The sequence below is a fragment of the Wickerhamomyces anomalus genome, assembly GCF_001661255.1.
Source record: "Wickerhamomyces anomalus NRRL Y-366-8 unplaced genomic scaffold WICANscaffold_1, whole genome shotgun sequence".
NCBI lineage: Eukaryota > Fungi > Ascomycota > Saccharomycetes > Phaffomycetales > Wickerhamomycetaceae > Hansenula > Hansenula anomala.
Window position 1 is genome coordinate 2,584,132 of NW_017567110.1, and position 21,831 is coordinate 2,605,962.

At 35.0% G+C, this 21,831-nt stretch overlaps 12 protein-coding genes across 12 annotated transcripts; 3 read left to right on the forward strand and 9 right to left on the reverse strand.

Annotated features, from left to right (window-relative positions):
- WICANDRAFT_66925 (uncharacterized protein) lies at positions 1–903 on the reverse strand (the record flags this gene model as incomplete). Its single annotated transcript, XM_019184063.1, has 2 exons — positions 833–903; positions 1–804 (listed from the first exon to the last, which is right to left on the reverse strand). A coding segment is annotated over exon 2 (798 nt), but the record flags the coding sequence as incomplete, so codon positions are not given.
- A 411-nt stretch (positions 904–1,314) lies between these two features.
- Positions 1,315–2,030, forward strand: MCO6 (Mco6p; the record flags this gene model as incomplete). Its single annotated transcript, XM_019184064.1, has 2 exons — positions 1,315–1,848; positions 1,899–2,030. Exons 1-2 carry the CDS (start codon positions 1,771–1,773, stop codon positions 2,028–2,030), a joined length of 210 nt encoding a protein of 69 aa, XP_019041901.1. The 5' UTR covers positions 1,315–1,770.
- Positions 2,031–2,403: 373 nt separating this feature from the next.
- MRS3 (Fe(2+) transporter) lies at positions 2,404–3,360 on the reverse strand (the record flags this gene model as incomplete). The annotated part of the gene is made up of 1 exon (XM_019181262.1): positions 2,404–3,360. The coding sequence occupies one exon, from the start codon at positions 3,358–3,360 to the stop codon at positions 2,404–2,406; it is 957 nt and encodes a 318-aa protein (XP_019041902.1).
- Positions 3,361–3,904: 544 nt separating this feature from the next.
- GOR1 (glyoxylate reductase) lies at positions 3,905–4,927 on the reverse strand (the record flags this gene model as incomplete). The annotated part of the gene is made up of 1 exon (XM_019181109.1): positions 3,905–4,927. One exon carries the CDS (start codon positions 4,925–4,927, stop codon positions 3,905–3,907), a length of 1,023 nt encoding a protein of 340 aa, XP_019041903.1.
- A 211-nt stretch (positions 4,928–5,138) lies between these two features.
- On the reverse strand, positions 5,139–6,518 carry SPE1 (ornithine decarboxylase SPE1; the record flags this gene model as incomplete). The annotated part of the gene is made up of 1 exon (XM_019185419.1): positions 5,139–6,518. One exon carries the CDS (start codon positions 6,516–6,518, stop codon positions 5,139–5,141), a length of 1,380 nt encoding a protein of 459 aa, XP_019041904.1.
- A 1,040-nt stretch (positions 6,519–7,558) lies between these two features.
- Positions 7,559–9,013, reverse strand: ASH1 (DNA-binding transcription repressor ASH1; the record flags this gene model as incomplete). The annotated part of the gene is made up of 1 exon (XM_019183055.1): positions 7,559–9,013. The coding sequence occupies one exon, from the start codon at positions 9,011–9,013 to the stop codon at positions 7,559–7,561; it is 1,455 nt and encodes a 484-aa protein (XP_019041905.1).
- A 1,637-nt stretch (positions 9,014–10,650) lies between these two features.
- On the reverse strand, positions 10,651–11,700 carry WICANDRAFT_76867 (SUR7/PalI family protein; the record flags this gene model as incomplete). The annotated part of the gene is made up of 1 exon (XM_019184457.1): positions 10,651–11,700. One exon carries the CDS (start codon positions 11,698–11,700, stop codon positions 10,651–10,653), a length of 1,050 nt encoding a protein of 349 aa, XP_019041906.1.
- Positions 11,701–12,332: 632 nt separating this feature from the next.
- WICANDRAFT_103451 (uncharacterized protein) lies at positions 12,333–14,224 on the reverse strand. Its single transcript, XM_019180382.1, has one exon. The coding sequence runs from the start codon at positions 13,790–13,792 to the stop codon at positions 12,653–12,655; it is 1,140 nt and encodes a 379-aa protein (XP_019041907.1). The 5' UTR covers positions 13,793–14,224; the 3' UTR covers positions 12,333–12,652.
- Positions 14,225–15,112: 888 nt separating this feature from the next.
- Positions 15,113–17,638, forward strand: WICANDRAFT_82668 (uncharacterized protein; the record flags this gene model as incomplete). The annotated part of the gene is made up of 2 exons (XM_019185420.1): positions 15,113–17,191; positions 17,429–17,638. The coding sequence occupies 2 exons, from the start codon at positions 15,113–15,115 to the stop codon at positions 17,636–17,638; spliced, it is 2,289 nt and encodes a 762-aa protein (XP_019041908.1).
- A 91-nt stretch (positions 17,639–17,729) lies between these two features.
- WICANDRAFT_60758 (uncharacterized protein) lies at positions 17,730–18,731 on the reverse strand (the record flags this gene model as incomplete). Its single annotated transcript, XM_019183056.1, has 1 exon — positions 17,730–18,731. The coding sequence occupies one exon, from the start codon at positions 18,729–18,731 to the stop codon at positions 17,730–17,732; it is 1,002 nt and encodes a 333-aa protein (XP_019041909.1).
- A 793-nt stretch (positions 18,732–19,524) lies between these two features.
- On the forward strand, positions 19,525–20,227 carry MTR2 (Mtr2p; the record flags this gene model as incomplete). The annotated part of the gene is made up of 2 exons (XM_019184065.1): positions 19,525–19,651; positions 19,725–20,227. The coding sequence occupies exons 1-2, from the start codon at positions 19,639–19,641 to the stop codon at positions 20,225–20,227; spliced, it is 516 nt and encodes a 171-aa protein (XP_019041910.1). The 5' UTR covers positions 19,525–19,638.
- A 223-nt stretch (positions 20,228–20,450) lies between these two features.
- Positions 20,451–21,269, reverse strand: WICANDRAFT_25003 (SUR7/PalI family protein; the record flags this gene model as incomplete). The annotated part of the gene is made up of 1 exon (XM_019181083.1): positions 20,451–21,269. One exon carries the CDS (start codon positions 21,267–21,269, stop codon positions 20,451–20,453), a length of 819 nt encoding a protein of 272 aa, XP_019041911.1.
- Positions 21,270–21,831: the final 562 nt, after the last annotated feature.

Here is a 21,831-nt window from a genome sequence, read left to right on the forward strand (position 1 = left end):
CTGCTTGTTAAGCAACTTGATCATTGCAGGTTTAAGAGGTTCATTCTTTTTCAATCCAATAGCACTTAGTTGATTCAAAGATTCATGATGGTACAATTTGAAATTGAAAGAGGCAAAAAGGTGGTATAAAATCAATTTGTATTGATCATAGGGCCCAATAGAGGACCAACCCATAACCGTGTTTGAAGCAATTGAGGCCAGAATAGTATTTCTGAAAGTGGCTTCTAAATGTTGCAAAAATCCTTTGGACCAGTTCTTGCTAGGAATACCTTGTTGTTCCAAATTATTGATAATTGCTTGGATTTTGTGGATTAACCCAGAGCTATCAAAAGTTTCATGGATAATCAAATCAGCATCAATCTTGCTTAACGTCTTCCGATTGAATGGATCATCCATAGAAGAGAATTCACTTTCTGCTAAGATTAAAGGAAAATATTTTTTAATCTCTTTAAACACAACAATTTGTTCAGCAGTAAATGGAACAGGTTTAAATTCAAAAGGAGCAGCAGTTGGAGTTGGAACAGCAGGATCAATAACAGGTGGTGGAATTGGAGCAGAAGCTGGTTTTTCCTTGACAGATAAATGTTTAGAGAACATCTTCATCATTTCCTTTCTTTCTTTCAACAACATTCTAATCAAATCTTTGTTGGAAATATCTTCATCATCAATTTCTTCTTCTTCTTCTTCGTCTTCAGAATGTTCAATGTTTGGATCAGACTCTTGATAAAAGGTTTCATCTGCTTCAGTTTCAGCAGCTGGTGGTGGTTGAGAAGCACCATATCTTGTTTTTGGAGCCATGGTAATAATGATTAAGCAATAGGAAAATGGTAACAATGATTAAGCAATTTGAAAATTTTCAATACAATAAAAGTTTTGTCAAAATAAAAGTTCTTGTCAAAATTTTAAAATTTTGTGTTATATATTCACTAAGTTTATTAGACCTTATAATGTAAAGAGTTAATTAGGGTAAACTCTTTACTTGACAACTTTGACTATGAGAGGTCTTAGTATGTCAAATTCAATATCTATAGTTGAGATGTCTATACGTAGATAAGAATGATATAAGAATGAGATCTAATAAAAAATAGTGTAATATAAGCTTGAGTTCTATTAAAAGGTTGAACTATATAAATAAAGTGCGAATCTCTGAATATATGAGATTCTTCAAGTTGTCCAGCTTTGGTACTCTAATTTCACATAGCTGATCTAGTTGTGGTCATAATGAACATGTAGCTAAACTATGATGATTACCTAAGCCTAATTCAATTGAAATGGTAATTTAGTGATCAATCAACAGCCAATTCCAGCCCTCGTGGCCAGGTTGGCACAACGTCCCATTAAAGTCTGTATTTACCTGCCCACACAAGGAGCCTAACTTCTAGGCTCGCACACAGGCAGGTGGGAAATTCGGTGGTACGCTCTGTCCAAGCTAGGCGGGAGGACCTTTAAAAAAGTTCTCTGCCTAAATCTCTTGAGAGGTTCCAGGCGTGGAAACGCTAGGGTGTTGCCATAAGAAATCAAACGCTTTCACGAGTGTTATGGGAGGCTTCACGGGCAGTTGGTCCTTTACAACAAGGGGCTATTGAGTGCAATATACAGACCGTGGGCCCTGTGCCCATGGAACCCGATACCGATTATTTTAGTGGGACATCTTCTTTTTTTTTTAGTTTAGGCTGGTTATGTTGTTTGGTGGATTGAAGTTGGTGATGTTTTTCTGAATTGGAAAAACAATTGACAATATTACCGTCAACTATTCAAATCCACACCATAATGAAACTACCTAGTATAAGAAGGATCTTTGCATCTTTTAGAACTGAAGAAGAGGAGAAGATCTACTCCAGGAAAGCAGTATGTTGTGTATCCCCTGTGTACTGTTTCAGGATTCTAACACATTCTAGTTCTTTAATCTATTAGGTTTCCTTGGTTCATGTGTACTATTCTCCTTTGTTGCACAGAAATTGGCTAAACAACCAAGAGAGTTAGTGAGAGCTGCTAAGGCAGTGGCATTGACTAATGCGATCAAGAGTTGATTATAGATTAATCTACAACGATTGGGATGATGTTCCAAAGGGATGACATATTTTCAAATTATAAACAGTGATCTATGTACATTAGTTTTATGAAATGTCTTGTTCACTCAATTGCCAAAGTAAAGACTAAACAATCAACAGTGAATCCTTTGGAAAAAAACAATCAAAAAAGCAAAAAAAAGAATATAACACAAAGGTGTAGCCACTATTGCAACATCCAAATGAGAAAAATCAAAAAGTGTAATATAAACAAAAATAAACAAAACATTGGTAATTCATTAATTTATATATGTGTGTTTATGGAAATGTTAATGCTAGTTGTAATATATGGGAAATTTTCATGAGTATCATTATTATTTTATTTTATTTCATTTCATTTCTTTAAATCATCAAGTAAGAAATGTTTAGCCATTTCATATGCAGTCCAAGATATAGCAGTTGAAGGAACATTTGCAATAATTCTTGGTTTTAAACCTCTCCAAAATCCACTCCATCCATTCAATTGATAAATGATCTTAGCAGCTTTAAACAAAGTGTTTGAATTTCTAACATCTGGGTTTTTAGATTCACCTCTAATTTGTAATAATGTTTTAATACAATCTAATGGAGTTGTTAATGCAGCACCTGTTGCACCTGATAACCCACCACAAAAACAATGAATAATTGGATCATAATTATTTGAAGGGTTTAAGATTTTTGTTGAACTTTCATAAATCATAAAATTCATAGCAGCAAATGGTATATTCATACTTATAGTTGTTGGATAACTATAATAAAAACTTTTAAAACCTTCATTTTTATACATGAATTTTGACAATTGAAACATTGAATAATTTGAAGAACCTAATTGCATTCTTTGTTTAACTGTATCAAAAGGGTTCATTAATGCATCAGCTGCAATTGTAGCACAACTACCTGCAATTGCAGTTTTAACTGGATTTAAATTATTTAATTCATCATCTTTGATTAAATTTTTCTTTACAAATTCATAAGTTGCAAAATAAACAGCATGAGCAGGTCCAGCACCTAAAACCATTGAATTTATACCTTTCCATAACGCTAGGGAACCTTCAGTGGAGCTTATCCTCGTTATAGCGTTAAGGACACCTGTATATACTGTTGTGGAATTCATTGATTGCATTCTTGTCTTTATTGCATCGATTGGGAACATTATTGAATGCTCCATTATACCTGCAAATGCTCCAGCAGCTAGTTGTGCACCCAAAGTGGCAGATTCAGGTAGTGCTTCATAGTCTATTTCCACTGAGTTATCATGACTGATAAAATCTGGTTTTATTGATTGATTGTTATGTTCAGTTGGTGGAGGCATCTGTACTATTGTATTGAAAGATGATTCTTTTGATATTGGCATCTATATGGATAGGTTTTAAATGGTATTCAAGAGTATTATCGTCCCTTTTATGATGATCTAGGAATATTATAGATTCAAACAATTGTCAATTGTTTTATACTCATCAAGTTAATCCAATCTAAATTTTTTTTTTCCTTTGAAGTGACGAATTTGACTGTCACTTTTTTTTTTCTTTACCGCAACGAAAAAAACTTTTTTTTTTTCATAAAGCGATTCCAAGACCGATTATGAACGAATTAGCGAACAGTAAAAATTACACCCAGGATCGTGTAATTGAAGGAAATGAGAATTAATGACAGATGAGTAATATGTTGCTGATAATAGCCATTAGAGTCAAAGATATAAAAAGCTCATGATACAATTAGCTTATATTCATCAATCTATTGTCATCTCTCGGAGTATCAAAATTCCGATAGCTTGATCGCGACCTTGATTACTACAAAATTCAATGTCTAGATCTCTATCAAATTACTTTATCCATTTATTTAATACTAATCAAAGTTTATTTACTTAAATCAAGTCCTTTTTGTTCTGGAACAATTGAAATGACTTTACCTGTTTCAATAACTGTTTTAACATTTTCCACAACAAATTCCTCCATTTTTTTAATAGTTTCATATGAATGAGTACCCATATGAGGTAATGCTAAAACATTTGGTAAAGAAACTAATTCCATATTAGCATTTGGTTCATTTTCTAAAACATCAAGACCAGCAGCTCTAATAGTACCGTTTTTCAAATATTTGATAAAAGCAGTTTCATCAATAACTGCACCTCTTGCAGTATTAATTATAACAACACCTTTTTTAACTTTTTCGAAAACTTGTTCATTAAATAAATGTTTTGTCTTTGGGTTTAATGGAATATTAATTGAAATGATATCAGATTTTGCTAATAATTCATCAAATGAAACATATTCTGCACCATCTTCTTGATCTTCTGGTAATCTATTTCTATTATGATATATGAATTTTTCAAAACCAAAAGGTTTTAATTTTTTAAGAATATTACGACCAATACCACCTAATCCAACAATACCAACAGTTTTACCTTCTGGATCATTAGCAACTTCAGCACCTGCGACTCTTGGATTTGATGGCCATTTACCATCTAATAATCTATGATGACCATCACCAAAGTTTCTCAAGGCACCTAATAATAAGAAGACATGAGTATCAGCAGTAGCGTTATCAACCAGAGATGGGACGTTTGATAATTGGATTTTTTTAGGGATTAATGAATGAGCATCAACTTGATCATAACCTGCACCGTTATGGGCGATTGCGATTAAAGAATCTGGTAATTGATCAATTAATTCTTTATCGAATAATCCTGTTTGATTAGCAGATGCAAAAGTTCTTGTAATGTATTGAACATTTGAATATTTCCCTTTCAAATCTTTTAAGAATTGTTCACGATTTGGAGAATCAGCAACCACAACAGTGGCTATCTTTTCCAATTCTTTCCATGCTTCTTGGGCATAAGAAACGGATCCTAATCTTAGTACTATTGGTTTTGTGGTCATTGTAGCAGCCTTGAACATGGTTTTTAGCTGAATTGTAATTGAATTGATACAGAGATTCTTTCACTCTTTATATACTTTATCCAACTCTTTTCACGATAAAGAGCAGTGCTTTGTTTTACTGCTTTCGGCGCTTAAAAAAGACGTGGGATGGGTCGCGAATGTTGACTCGGTTTTTTTCCACTACAAGAGGAAAGAAATGCGATTTCACAGCTTATAATTCAGAGTTGACGTAGACGGTGTTTGCCTGGGCCTTGAAGCCATTGAAGGGCGAGGCTGCTGCTGAGGTGTAGGCACCGAGGTCTGGGAAGTAGAGCCAGTCGCCCACAGTCACATTGTGGGACAAATAGGTGCTCTGGGAGATACAGTCCAGCCCGTCACAGGTTGGCCCCCAGAGGGAGACTTGGAACCTGTTATTCTCATGGGGATTCAGGTCTCCATACAAGAATTCTCCACGGTGGCTCAGGACATGGGCGATTGGTGTCTGGTGGTCAAACAGAATACAATTCATGTTCCCGTAAACACCATCATTGACATAAATCATGGCTGGTGTGGAATTTGAAGAATCGAAAACTGATCCACCTCTTCTAGCCATAACATGTGTAGCCAATGTAAACGCATTAGCAACGAAATAACGACCAGGTTCTGCAATGACTTGAGCTCCATATTCAGCTGGGAAATATTCATCCAATGCATAGTTTAATGCTCTTGATGCTGTATCAAAAGATTCATAGGAAAACCCACCACCAACATCTAATAAATCCATATTGAACCCCATTGATCTACCCATATTGAAAACTTGTCTTGCATCATAAACAGCCTTGATTAATGAATCATTATCACTTGCACCTGATCCAACATGGAATGAAACACCTCCAATTTGTAAATCTAATTCTTTAGCCAATTTTAATAAATTCTCAACATTTGAAATTGGTGCTCCATACTTTGTACTCAATCTACATTGAGCAGATTCATCATCTGTAATGATTCTCAACAATAATTTACAATTTGGATGGAATTTCTTCAACTTGTATAATTCATCAGCATTATCAAAAGTTGTTAAATTAACATTGTTTTTATCTGCAAATCTCAAGAATGATCCAACTTTACAAGGATGTGCATAAATGATTCTTGAAGAATCAATACCTAAGGATAACACCAATTCAATTTCACCTTTGGAAGCACAATCAAAATTAACACCTAATTTGGCCAATAATTTCAAAACTTCAGGATTTGGATTACATTTAACTGCATAATATGGATGCACTCTTGATAAATTTTGTTTCCAAATCTTGACCAATCTTTCAATCTTACCTAAATCACAAACGAAAAATGAATCTTCAGCTCCTGGTTCACAAGTTTCATGATTAATTGATGAAATCTCTTGAGATAATGCTTGTGCAATTAATTTTTTAGAAATTGGAGTTTCTAATGAAATTTTCTCACCAGTTTTAGGGACTTGAGTTTTCAATAAATTGAAATTGACACTAGATCTAGTTGATGATTCATTCTTACCAACTTGATGATGATTAATCAATTCAACTGGGAAAATGTTGGAATCTTCAACTGTTGTAGTACTAGCTGAAGTGGACATTGAAGCTGAGTTAATAGTGGCAACAGCGGTTGAATGTGTAACGTTGCTTGACTTAATTCTGGCACTATCAACCAGACGCAAGACGGATTTATTACTTTTGGAAGTCACTTTGAAGAAAACTGGAAATCTAGTGAGAAAAGAGAATGGAATCTTTTCTTGTGTGTTTTTCAAGTCTTTAAATACCTCTCAAGAATCTGTTCAAGGATCAAATATTCACAATCTGGTAAATATCTTCCTGGGAAACGTGGAAATGGTTGGTGTTGGTGTGGTGGTGGATTATTTAGCACTGTGTATATCTGGGGATATTCACAGTAAATTGTTATGGACTTTCAAGCGGCAGCTCTCGTGTTGGAATTGGAGTGGTAAAACGAAAACCTGGCTGTGTGTCGAATTGTGGGTTTTTCTTTGAAATATAATACGTATAATCCTTTTTTTTGAAGGTTATACCGTACTATATTTTGTTCTAAAATTTGAATCACTCAACTTCTTTGGAAATGGGAAAGATGAGTTGGGAGCAACAAAAAAAGGACACAAATTTGCGGGAAACAAGTGATGGATACAAGCAGTGGCTGACTAACTTTCTCTGTACTTTGTAACAGTTGACCTAGTGACCTGGTTTGTTTCGTTCAAAGGAAAAAGGTGAAAAAGTCTGAATTTTTTTTCTACCTTTGTTTGCTTGAAAAAAAAAAATCCAAGTGTTTTTGGCCTTAACAAAATCAACAAAATGCTGAAATCTTCGAGAAATTATTTTGTAAACAAACACAACACGTCTTCAGATTAATCAAAAGAGGTTTAAACTGGTATTAAAGGTACTGATTATCTACATGCTGAACTAATGTTGCTGTTGTTTATTAGAACACGCTGTCTATAAAAAAAGATGAGATTAATACGTGAACAAATGAAAACAAACAGACTATGATAAACCCAATATTCTCTCGCCCAAAAAATTAATAAATAAAACCAAATATGTGTGTGTGATGATAATGACAAAAAAAAAACAAGTACTTCAAAGTGTTGATATAACCAAATGTGCAGCAAGATCATTTAGAAGCTTTCTCTTTAACTTCCACTTCACCACCACAATGCAAACATTTATAACCCAAATGTGATGAACCATCTTCATCAACAATATTAACTTTACCCCTACTCTTCATTGCAGTCCATTCACCTTTAGCTGGGATCCTACCACAAGACTTATCCATACATCTAGCACCAGTCTTCTTGTATCTTAACCCACAAGAATTACAAAGTTGTCCAGCACTTGTTGACCAACTTGGTCTCCAACATGGTGATTGATCAGATCCACAAGAGATACATTTTCTTTTGTTTTGATTGTGGTGATGGATTGTATATGTATGGTTGGGACCTTTATGATTTTGAGTATGGATGAAGTTATTAGTTTCAATGACAATATCTCTTGTTGCTTGATAATTATGATGATGGTGATGACTATGTTGTTGTGGTTGAGATTTATATCTGAACTGGTCTTGGAAATGATGATTCAATGATGATTTGTCATCTGATGTCCTTATTGGTGGTAATGCAATTGGTTGTTGAGATTGTTTTGAAGTTGATGATGCAGTTGGTGAAGTTGGTGTATGATCAGCTGAAGTATAAGTATAGTTGGACTCGTATGGGAAATTGACATTAGTGGTGTCGAGTTGTGATGGTAATGCAATTGGTGATGAATTTGTACCAATTGGATGTAATGTAACAGGTGTGGCCATTTCATCATCTGAATGATCACTAAATGATCTCTTATTATAATGGTTTGTTGAAAGATGATTATAAAATTTCCTTGGTGAAACCATCTTTTTGCTGATTTTAGATGTGAATGTTGGTCTTTTGAATCTATGCTCTCTATCCAATTGTTCTTTCAATTCTGTTAACAAAATTGCATCATTTAAAAGATCAAACCCTGGTTTATCAAAACGTAACAAATTCTTCAAATTGTTAAACTTTTCTGGGAAATTTTTTTCAATCCATAGTTCCAAATTTAATCTCCAATCATCATCATTGATACAAGTATCTGGGTAACCTAATGAATGATTTGAAATACCTCCATATCTATCATTTTGCTTCAAATATTTATAATCATTATTGATTGCTGATGGTAATAGAGTAGCTGGTGATTGTAACTGGCTTGGCTTGTTGTTACCATTGTTGTTTATGAGTGCATGATCAGCTAAATTCAATGGTGATGTCTTTGGAGTAGCTAATGCATGATTATGATGTGGAAGAAGATTTGGTGAAGATGATGGTAAAGGTGCAGATTTGAATGAAGATGAAGGTGGTGTTGGTGATAAAGATCTTCTTGTGAAAACAGTAGCTAATGGTGGTGAAGGTGGTGCAGTTCTTGCCCTTTTGTTTTCTTCCAATGGTTCAAGATCTTCAAGATATCTTTTTCTCTTCATTGAGGAATCATTGTGAACTAATGGATGTAATAAATTGGATGTTGGCATGTTGCTATTGATATGAGCTGAAACAATACTCATAATTCCTAAGATTGAAAACGAATGTGGGTTTTTATGATTGATTTGACTCTCTATTCAAGTTATAATGAATATATATCAAACAACAAAAGGCCAAAAAAAATAATGCTTATGATTTATAACGTTGCAGGAGTGAATGACAAATGACCAAACAGATGCTTTAATATGTAAAATTATATTAGGATGGGTTGTTGATGTGAATTCTAACTTGATCTAAAATAAATGGTGTTTTTGTCTTTTGGAGATAGAAACCACGGTAACCAGCAAATCAAATGTGATCTGAGAATTTAGAACAAGCAACAAAGGAAAAAGTTGATGAAAGTTGAAGAAACCTTTTTCTAAAAGGATGGGAAAAGTGCAACTTATAAGAGAACCAGTCTATTTGATGATTCTATAACAATGTTTGATCTTCTGAACTATAATGGAACCAAAAAAGTTAGTCAGATCAGATCAAGTCTATATTAAGCAGGGATCTATTCTTTTTTTTTCGTGGATGGGTAGGAGTTTAAAAATCACCTAAACAACCAGGTACTTGAAGATTTGAAAAAAGATAGAAATGTGGCCAAATTAGGAAACTGTGTTCTTAAAAAGGGAACGAAAATGAATGAAAATGATCAGTTGGTGAAATTGGCAAAAAAAAAGTTCTAATGAATGACTTTAATAGTTGGAATTAAATGAATGTATGAAGTTGATTCAAATGAGTGTATAGAGATTGTTTGATTCTTGGTGAGATTCAGAAAAGAGTTTACTACAATTGCAAAGTTGAAGAAAAGTGGCATACTTTAGCTATATATACGGTTCTACTAAAAAAGGTTGGATCTTGTACCTTTCAGGAAGGACTATTTTTTTTTCTTTGTAGTGTACTTCATGCAATGGCTTGCCCTGAATCTGATCCATAACATGTCAGTACGTAGCTATAAATCAGATCGTTTTACCTAGATCGGGTAGTCCAAGGCTGGTTTGTTACTTGAAGTAGGTTATATTTGATTTGATCCATGTATTTTTACCTGGATCTCAGTTTGGTGTTCATGGGGTTGGTGATTTTTATTTTTTGTGCTGGCCAGAGGCTACAAATTTGGAAGGTTCCATGCAGCTGCACCTTTCCCGATTTGGACTAATTAGATTTCCGGTTTAGGAAGTCTAATTGAAATTTTTGACGTGGCCCGATTGGGAATTTTTCCACATCTGGGAGATTTTGAGATACGTTCGCGGGACTTTATTCAATTGTACACGAAAGCACAGGCGATGAGCTTTAAATTAGGAATATGTAAGTAGAATTAATATTTTACATTGGAAGTTTCATGATTAGTTTGATTCATATTAGGTACTCATGGTGGTATTAATGTTCTTGGATAGTGAAATTTGAGTAATTTTGCAGTTGACTTGTATTTCTATTTTCAAAGCTGGTCATCAGCAGTTAGAGTTTGAGTACTGCGATCAAGATCTAGATCCTAAGTTCTAACAGTGAGATCATAACCACTTTTAAGGTGATTCTTGTCTTATTTATGACTTGCCTGTCTTCCACTGAGAGTTTTTGCAACAGCTTGTTAAATTATTTGGCTCCGATGGTGGTTGATGATCACTCTAAAGCAAATATTATTCATTTAAATATACTAAACATTAATTCGTTATATCAAGCTTCATGATCCAACCCTACCTCTTTGGAGTCCCGTATCACCCTCTTCCTTTGCCTGAGGTGATTCTTGGTCCCTTGTGGCTTCTTGATAAGTTGGAAGTTCTTGAGCATAAACTGGATACCTTGGAACGTCTTCTTCCTCAGCATCACTATCACGATCAAATCTGGATCTAAACCCTTGTCTTCTTCTTTCAGCGTTCGTTTCTATAGGAGCTTCCTGATCACTGGTTCTTCTGATCCTTGTCACCTTTTCCTTGATCAACCATTTTTCAGACCAAGCTGTCCATATCGTGAGCAAAACATAAATCAATTGCAGTCCAACAATCAACCATAAAAGAGCATAAAATGCTGAATTCCCCCAAGTACCACTAATTCCATATTGATTATCACCATTGGAAAAGCCTTTTCTGGCTCTATCATAAACAGATGTAGCTATAGCAGCGCTTATAAGCAATGTGGCAGCTGATACAATTGTTGATAAGAAACTTATTCCTAGAATAAATTCCTGTGATGGTGGATAGCATAGCGAAATGAAATTCAAAATAAGTGATATGCCAGCAAATAACACACCAACCAACATTGTGATAAATATTTTGTCTGTCATCTTGCTTTGAAGTCTGAAAAAATCCACACTAGAGGGAAGTCTAACACTCAAATATTCAAGATCTCTGAGGGCATTTCTTCTATTAGCATTACTGATTTCACTTGCAATCAACTGATGTGGTTCGAAATAGTAATTCTTAGATGCACTTGTGCAATAGGTTATTCTATAGTCACCATTTGTTAATTTCTGTCCTTTGCAGTAATGCTTGACACCAATAGAGTAGATATCACTGAGTCCTGCTTTTTGAAGATCTAAACTTGCCACTGCAGTTGCAAAACGAGGGAAAGGTATTACCGCTGTGAAATTGATATTGGTAAAGTCCAATTTTAATGTATAGATGTTTCTGTATGGTTTCTTGTTACTCCCTTGACACGTTAATAAAATGGTTCCAATGATGATAACAATGATATTGATATTGATTGCAGCAGCTGGTAACTTGATAATTCTCATTTGATGATGGCGTTGGTAAATAAGATTATTGCCCACATCCTAGAATTTCGGTACCATCTTACAATTTTTATAGTCTTAATAGTCACTTCAATTGTTCAAACGTGCTTCTGGATAATGAGAATGTTGAATGCAATTTCCCAGCTGCTTGTGATGATTATTTTTTATGATCAGTGTAGTGACACTTGGCGAAGCAAAAACTGTACACCTAGTGTACCAGGCTTCAGTGCACCCATGATATTGTTCAGAGTGTAAAAGGGCCCAAAGCCATAACAAAATATCGCTCAAGGCAGGTTGGAATCAGAAGCTGATCTGATTGAAGTCTAAATAAAGTCAACATGCTCTGGACCCTGTTCAACCTTTTCGATTTTCGCGTTTTATAGATCTAATTAAAACTCGCACGTGACAGTAACGGACAATACATTTTTCTTGAACAACAGTACGGTATCCAATTGAATTTGAAATTACCGAGTATCTAATACTCAACATAATGCTAGTTGTCTATGCTATCTCGAGCAAGCTTGAAGTGTTATAAGCTTCCAGTTGAGAGTGAGTCAAAGGTGCAAAAACATTTGTAGTTGTTCACGAAAAAGTGTTTTTTACGACATGCTGCATGTACCTGCTCAAGTTGTGATCTTTGAAGTTTGATCAATTTACACTGGATCATGACGATTCATTCACAGCTCTCTGTGAATTTACAGAAATATACGTGTATAAGCTTTCATAAAAGCTTACCAGCTACAGTATTAATAAGAGCTAAAAAGATTGCAGCTCTACACTAACTGTCTGATCTGAACAATATCAATACGTATTACCAATGCTGTATAAAATGAGTTGTAACTTATTGGACCTATTTGTATCTTGAGGTTAATCACTACTATCAGTGGCGCAAATCACATACTATTGGTCTTCTTCTGTTTGCTGTCTAACGTGAACAGATTCATCTTTTTCAACACTAGCCTTTATGATCCCTTGTATTACCAAAGATTTCTGAGGTGATTGGGTTTTTATTATAAGGAGCCTTTTCTGAAGCTTTTCCTGAAGCTTTTTCCAAATCAGATGATTCAATATATGATAGTGACTTCGATGTAGAATCATCGAAACCTTGATTGCCTCTTTGCTTTTCATAATCACCAATAAATTGAGACACATATCTCTCTTTATCTGACTTATCAACAGATGGAAACAGAGCTGCTGGTTGGACTTTATTTATTTCATTTAATCCATGACTAGCTTCTAGATCACCATAATCTTCATTATGGATTTCTTCCTCCAATCCTAAAGTCTCACTCAAAGATTCTGAACACGCAATAGAACATTTTATCACTGTGACAATAGCATATAGAATCAATAAAAGTCCAAAGCTCAACCAGATCATGATATGGAATAAGCCCTTTCCAACACTAGCTTCTATGCCATATCTTTTACTTGAATTAAACCCATCCCTTGTCATGAAAGCAGTTCCGACTGTAACCAAGGCTGGAATCATGAAGCATAATCCTGAAATAAAAGCTAGCACCAATTCAAAAATCCGCCAACACCAAAAGGTGAAAAGAGGGCGGTATATCAAACCAACCAACAAGAGCACCATTGTGATCCCACAGGAAATAATGGCTATTAAAAGGCAGTAGTATTTTGCAGGGACATTTATTGAAAAGTTACCTCTTGAAAGATCAGGAACATCATATGGGAAACTAATCATATCGTAAGTGAGTCCTCTCAATGGTGGATAATCTTTCTCCTTTATATCGTTTAAAAGTATTGTGGCAGGGTCTGGAGCTTTCAATCCAAGACAGCGTGTAGCTTTAAAGCTCCCATTGTGGGAGGACCCTTTGCAAAAGCTTCTAATACCAAGTCTGTAAATCTCACTTAAACCAGCATCTTCTAAAGTCAATGATGGTGTAACCTTGGCATATCTATAAGATGGTATAACCATGGTGAAGTTTATATTGGTTAAATTTAATTGGACTTCATAAACATCAGTTAAAGCTTTGTTAGTTGAAGTTGATCCCAATAGACAAAAGATTCCAAGTATGAAAACAGTACAGGTAATCAATAATGTGATGGATAATCGGACCCTTCTTGAATATTTCATTTCGTAGTTTGATTTGAGCTTAATATTAATTGTAATTCCTCAGCAATATTCATTGTGAAATATTAATGTGAATGAAATGGGAGTATTTATATCTGAGATTTGATTCATTGCCATTGTAAAAAGATCAAATCAATCTTGATCACCGTTGGAATATTTTAACGTCAAAGTCTTATTATTCATATGTGCCATATGGTCATTTTCATGACCGGCTGAATCTTATGAGGTACACTTCACCAGGAAGCAGCCATCGGTTCCCAAACTTGATTCATCGGTTGAGTATTTGTGTTTTACGTCATGTTGTTAAATTGTTGTTAAACTTCTACAAAACGTTGAGAAACTGGGTCATTCAGATTCGCGGTGCTCGTAAACACTCATTTGGTGTCACAAGCGGTAAAATCTCAGATAAAGATAAAGAAATTGATTGATAAAAGCAAATGTCAATGATCTAATGAAGTGGCTGAAGAATGATGATGGAACTGACATGAGGTGAGTGAGTCGGCACAGAGATATCAACATGAATTTTTGGCATGAATCTAATTTGTTGATCATCACAATCACCAGAAGAAACCGAGGCAGTCCAATTGTAACAATGTAGGGACTAGGAAGTATATGACTGATTGAACCTTCAAGATAATGGTATTGAGTTCAGTGTGTGCACAAGGATTGCAACAGCTCAATATGATTTCTTTGGTGCTTTCATTTCAAGGGCTTTTATAGACATGGTACCCTTGTAGACTTAAGCTTATCTGACAGATAACGTCAACTGGACAAGCCCTCGATTTTCAAGCTATAACGTCGCGTAAGGAAAAGAAGACAACTCTGCAAATAAAGCTTGATTGTGAAGCCATTGCACTTGTGATTAAATTAATGATTAATGATATACAACAAAAGAGGCAAAGATTAGTTAGCAGTTTGACACCCAACAGCTGATTTGAATATGCCACGGTTAGGTGAAGTTGACTCTTGACTTTCGCGCATGATATTTCTTTAAAGCTTGAGGACTCATTGAATCGAAGACAAGCAGCCTTTGAAGGTTTTAGTTACTCTAACTCATTCTTAAGCCCCTGAAGAGCTATTGGCCAGTTTATAAGGCCATCATATATTTTAGTACTGTAGAGTTGCACCGTGAGTATTTTCCTCATCTATAACTGAAGTCTGAAGCTACTAACACGTGATCTCCAAAGCCTAGACTCTCAGAGCGTTAGAAAACATTACATTTCTTAAACACTACCAAACAACGTATATAAACAGGTTCAATAGACCGTTCAAAGGCAAATACGAAAGCTGAGACCATCCCCAAGGACTGATAGAAGATAGACGATGGAATTGTGGACGGTTGACAGCTACAAGAAGAATTCAGGAGTTCCTAAAATGAGGAAGCGGAAGAGGTTAACTTTGACTTGTACAAGTTGCAGGCAAAGAAAGATTAAATGTGATCAAGGAAGACCATGCTCATCGTGCATCAAAAGAAAGATACCAGCAGATATGTGTATCTACAATGATACTCCGTTTGTTAATGAGAATGGCTCAGATTCCCCTGGTGGAGTAGCTGCAGATGACTCTAATGAGAATAATGTAAAGGCATTGAAGGATGAGGTTGAATACTTGAAGAAACAATTGGCTGAACTTCAACACAATGGAGCTAATTCAAATACATCTACTTCAGGATCTACACCTTTCAACTCCACAAATAATCCCAAGTTGAAGCTTTATGGTTATCTCCATTCTAAACCTAACAAAACGGTCCATTTTGGTCCAACTAGTTGGAGGTCTCTAGTTGATCGAGAGGAAAACTTCGATGGATTGATTAATGAAGCTAAGGATTATATCAAAAATGTGAGGAAAAAATGGAAATTTGAAAATGACATAAACAAAATGTCCTCTGATGATTATAAATCCATCAATGTGGAGTCTCCAATTATGTTATTAGATAACTTGGCTCGTTATTTGCCTTGTTATGAAGTGGTTTCAAATCATGTATCAAGGTATGTTAAAGGTTATTGGAACAGAAGAACACCTATAATCGATAACGATGAGTTTCTTAAAGATTTTGATGGATTATTTAGTCAAATGAGTGATGGCTCATGTCACATCAGAATTAAAAACAAAAGCATTGATTATGCAAAGATAGCTTTAGTTTTAATCGTTGTTAAACATTCAATGAATACTGAAAATGCTTATAGTGCTATACGTCAGGCTTATGACTCAACTGATAGGATGTTACTATATGCAAACAAACTACTGGAGCTTTCAAATTTTATGTCAAAGCCATCAATTCCTGCATTGCAGACGTTGATTCTACTAAGACAATTCAAAATGATCAATCCAAGTGATGATGATGGTGGAGATGGTCACAAAGGTACACTTCAATTCAAAACTGCAATCAATATGGCAATTGTGTTGGGTTTGCATGGAGATATTGATTCGATTTATCGTGGTTACGCTTTAAATCTTCGGACGCTTTTGAAAGTAATTTGGAAACATCTATTATTTCAAGATGCAATTCTATCATTTCATATGGGTATACCTTTAAGCATCAACAAAAGCTTCATTAATCCTTCTGGTCTTGATGATAGTGATGCATATGGTAAAGTGACATCCTGTCTCCGAGATGCTGTTGATAGTCTGACTTCTAATGAATGCCGTCAAAATGATTTGTTGAGAATTATCAACAAAATGGAATCTTGTCATGAGGGTGATTTGCTGCACTTATCTACAACTTTGAGAGGCTTGTCAGAAGATACAGTCTTATCTGACGAAACTTGCCTTGTGAAGATTGAACTAAAGATGTTTGCCATCTACACTATCCATGTGTTGTACGATGTACTGTACCAAGGAACAGATAGTTCAAATCCTGATAGAGAATTATTTTACAATGGGACAATGAAGTATGGTGTGCTAACAATTTCTCATTTCATTGAAGCCATGATTAGATTCAACAAGATATGTATGGAAAATTCAAATACACCAGAAATTTTTGTGTTGGTAGAGATGTGTCAGTCACTTGTTGGTGTTTCCAAGATTATTTTTTTGAAAGTTTACACGTGTCTTTATACTTTTGAACTGGTCAGGTTAGTTAATATCAATACAGATGCACAACCAACCTTACAACAGGTTTTCAGTTTAAGTATTACGGAAATTGAGAGGTTGAAAGTTGATGATCGTTCCAGTATGTTGAACATTTCGTTCAAATCACCGGCATTTATGCACGCTTTAATGACTTTATCATGCAAGTATTTGTTGAAATTGAGGAACAACTCCTTTGGGACTGTTTTTAGTATGAATTTTTGCCTGCTTACTGTTTTAGCAGTGTTTAAGTACTTTGAAAAATTTATTGATCAAAAGTTTCACAAACAAAAACATGCCATTAATCAGCTTACAAAAGAAAAACCAATAATTGTTAGTTATCTTGAGGGCGTTCATGACAATATATTGGCCCCATCAGAACTTAAATCAAGTACTGGTAATTTTTATCCACCCTCAGCAAACAGTTGGTCAACAAGTCAATATTCATTGAATCCATCATCTAATACTATCTCAGATAGTAATCTATCACAAAGCTCAAAAGATTTTAGCAAGAGTGATAACAATATCTCTCAATATTCTCAAGCAAATAATTATACAAATGCGCCCCAGTCGGCAACTACATTTACTGCTACAGATGATTCTTTCAATGATATGGTTCAAAAGATTTTATACTCTGGTGAACTTGATTTTTTTGACGTTCAGTATGGTGAAAATTTGAGTTACGATGGGTTAGATGATGTGCTAGCTGGGACTGGTATGTTTTATGATGAATCAACGGGAAACTTTACAAGCAGTACAAGTCATAATGGACCTGAATGATTGGTCATGACTTACATTAATGTTTTTATCACTATGAATATTGTGGGTATATATATCTCGTAAACACGTTAAAGACTTATGACTTTCTATTCTAAACATCATATTGGATCAGGTTATTTGATTTCTGTACGGATCGATTCTTTTTTGAAAATAGCCAACTAGATTTCTCGTTGTTGAACGAGTGGTTATTTCCCTTTGCTCTTTTATTCGCTTTTTTAGCCCCATTAGAGTGCTTCTTTTCATTCTTTTCATTTTGAGTCACATCGTAGGTATCAGGGTTTGCACAACACATTATTATGAGTATCGTGAACAATAGAGTAACTTGAATGCTAATCGCCAACCATAACAATTTCCAAAAAGTACCATTACCCCAATTACCTCTGATCCTGTAGATACCACTGCCTATTCTGAACGCATCTTTAGCATCAGCCCATAGCTTCGTAGCAACACCTCCACCAGCTAGTAAAACGGCTAAAGACCCTATTGATAACACATAGGCATAGATGTAAAAGAACCTCCACTTCCAATAAAACATTGGGATAGCAAAGAGAACTAGCGCAGCTCCTGAGAGAACAATACCCACTAAAATTCCATAAGCACTAACTTTCAAACTTCTTCTATAATAAGCATTCCCAAAATAGCGAGCACGCAATGGGAACTCCAATTCATAAGTTCTATTCTCATTTAACAGGCTGTTTTCTGCATTTTGAAGATCTTGATAAAAAATAGTATATGGGTTCAATTCATCTATCGTTGAATCACCCAACTTTTGAGTTCCTGAACAGTAAGTTTGAATATAAACACCATCAACCACATCACCTTTACAATAACTTCTCAACCCAAAGGTATAGATCTGACTGAGACCTGATTCTTCAAGGGTCAAATGATTTGTTATATTCCAAAAATATTTGTTTGGGCCTATGAATCTTGAAAATGAAACATTTCTGAAATCAAACTTGAAAGTATAAATATCTTTGGTGAAGCTAGAATTTGTATCTTTTGAAGATGTCCCAACAAAAGCTAATGAACCAAGAATTGGGACTAAAGCGGCTAATGTGAAAATGTAGATTGAAACCAAGATTCTGAATAACATGTAATAGAACGTAGTTAATCTTTTGGGAATGGGAAGCACGACCTATCAACCTGGAGTTTCCTGAAGCTTATATACTTCTTGGACAGCCTTCCCACGTTATCACCTTGGTTGAACAAACATCGAAATGATATCATGAGTGATGAAAACAGAACACAGAACACAAAACTTATAGATTGAGTCGATCTTTTACCTTTTCCGTCAGCCAATCACGGTTCTCGTGTGTAAATATGTTGTACTCTGCTTTCCAGTGGGAATCTTGTTCTGGTTGATCGACGTTATGCAGTGACCAGTATTCAGCATCTTCCCTCGTTTTTGTACGACAAAGCGAAAACGTTTCCAGCTTCAAAACAACTTCACCAAGCCGATGGCCGACACCATGTTCTCTTATGGTCTAAAGTGCACTCGTCTTCTTTGTTGTACAACTTGTAGATGATGACCAAGTTTGACGTCATTTGTAGGTACTCGTTTTAACAATCTATGATTCTATTGTCACAACTTTTAGACCGAGATAAACTTTCAGGACCCTATGAGGCTGACGGATACACGATACACGAAACAAATTACAACAGCACATGTTCTCCGAAAGCCTGTTCAAATGCTAGCTGTGGAGAAAAGTCAGAGGGAACCATAGGTTTCTCACAAATCATCCTTTATCAATTGACTTCAGTATAGGCTCATGAGCTTTTTATGAAAATGTAGAACCATTATTGTCCAGCCCAATACAACTTCTGGTTATGAGGCCCTTTCCTGCCAAATCGGGATATTTCCATAAACAGATGAATTTCATTTTTGTGTGTGTCTCCTTTCAAAGTTTTTTTTCAAGGTGGATCAAGTTAAAACAGTTACACATTCTAATGATGTTATTCTCTTAACTCAACACTCAAAACATACAACGCTATAGTTCAAAATGGTGGATCAAGGTATGCATTTTCATAATCAATATTTTTAATTCATAAAAAAGTTCACGTTTAATCTAACAAATTCAATCTACAGGAACTCAGTTAGAGGCATACATAAAAGAACTATTTCAAACATTAGACAAACAATTCTCACCACAATTGAACTTAGATTCATACAAAGCACAATTTCTACCACAGCTTAAATTGAATTCACCAGTGATACTAAATGGAAATCCAATAGGTGGTAAATTAGCTTTTCAAGAACATTGGTTAAAATTCCCAGGATCTCAACACAATATAACTTCACTAGATTATCATTCAATCCCTGGTACAGGTACATTTGTTATAAACTTATCTGGTAAAGTCAGATTTGATGAAACTGGTAAGACTAAACTTGGTGAGACTGCTGATATAGGTGGCCCTGCACCTGTTCCTAGTATTGGAGGTGCTCCTAGAACCATTTGGGGATCATGGTTAGGTTTTAATGCAAATTTGATACTTGATGAAGCCGCTCTACAAAACCCAAATAGTGAAGTGATAAACTCCTTGAATTGGAAGATTGTTTACAGACCAGAAGATGCACTTGTAACGATATAGACTAAAAAGAAACCAAATTGATTGCATGGTAAAGAATAAATGTAGTAATGATAGTCATTCTACGTATGTGTGGACTTGTGAACAAAAAAAAAGCATGAATAACTATAAACTCTATAAATCATAAGCGAACGTGACAATTTCATAACTCCATAAAAAAAACCCTCAATGTTAAAAATAAAATCGTAGAAAAGTGAAGCAGCTTTCAATGAAGCCAATAAATTGTTTAAACAACATTTCTTTCTTGGTAACCCATAAATGGTTCTTTTTCAACTTCAACAACTTTAGTTCTTCTTGAAGCTGTTCTACCACAACAAATAGCAAAAAAGTTCAAGAAACAAGCAATCAACGCAACAACTGTAGCTGCCCAAATCAACCCATAAAATCTGTAATTACTTAAAGTACCGCTGATACCATACTCACTTGTAGCATCATTGAAATATTTCTTCACAATTGAATAAGCACCTGTTGAAGCAGCAGCACCAATACCTAGCCCTAAGAATGAAATAATTCCAAAGATTGTAGCGATACATGAAACAGCATGTGAGCAGAATGACAATAGAATTAAAACAGCAGTAACAAAAGATCCAACAACACCAATTATTGTAGTGAGAAAGATTATTTTGGAGACAATTTTAGCAGTCTTGATGTAATTTTCAATTTTATCTGGCAATTTCAAATCATTCATACTTAAGTTTGAATCCAAATCTTCACTTAAAATCTTGACAGGATCGAACAAATACATAGCTTTTGGACTTGAACAATTTTTCACTTGATAATTACCATTATCATTATCACCTTTACAATAACCCCACATACCAATTGAATAAATATCACTTAAACCAATATCACTTGCTTGTATGGAGACCCCAGAAAACACAGACGAAAGATTGATATCTGTGACATTCAATCTAAACATGTAGATTTGGTTGACTGGATTCATATTTTTTGTTGAACCAGCACAGGCTAAAGCACCCAAAACAAGAGCACCAATTGAGAAAATCAGCGGTATCAGCACAACAAAGAATCTACCACATGAAACCATTTTGTTTTTCAATAATTGTTAACTTTTTATAAGTTGTAAACCTGATTTAATTTGAATAATAAGCAGCGCGCTAAAGTGTAATGATTTGAGATGAGATGCAAATGATTAATATAAGAACGTTAGTTGTTGTTGTTCTTAGTTCAGTAACTATGATTCAACCAAATAGTAGAAACATAGATTGAAATGGGCAGGTAGTCTAATTTATATACTCAGATCAACTACTTTCAGTTTCATGTTTACTTTAGATCAAAACTTAATTAATGCACGCTTCTAATTTTAGCTACTACCAGCCTCCAAAAATATTTAGCCGGTACACTACAAAATTTTCGCGCCTGCTTATGTCATAATAGGCCCCGGTGTTTGGGCGAAGCATTCGTTCACCGCCAGCTAGTGACACATTTTTAAAATAGACTTCCAAGAGTTGTAGCGAGATGTCTGTCTGTTTCTAAATTTGTTTTGATATTTGAATTCATGCGTTGAGTATAGTTCAGTACTTGAACTTTGCTTGAAGATTGAAATGGTTACGCGCTGCTGGATATACAGAAGATTTTGGAATGCCGGG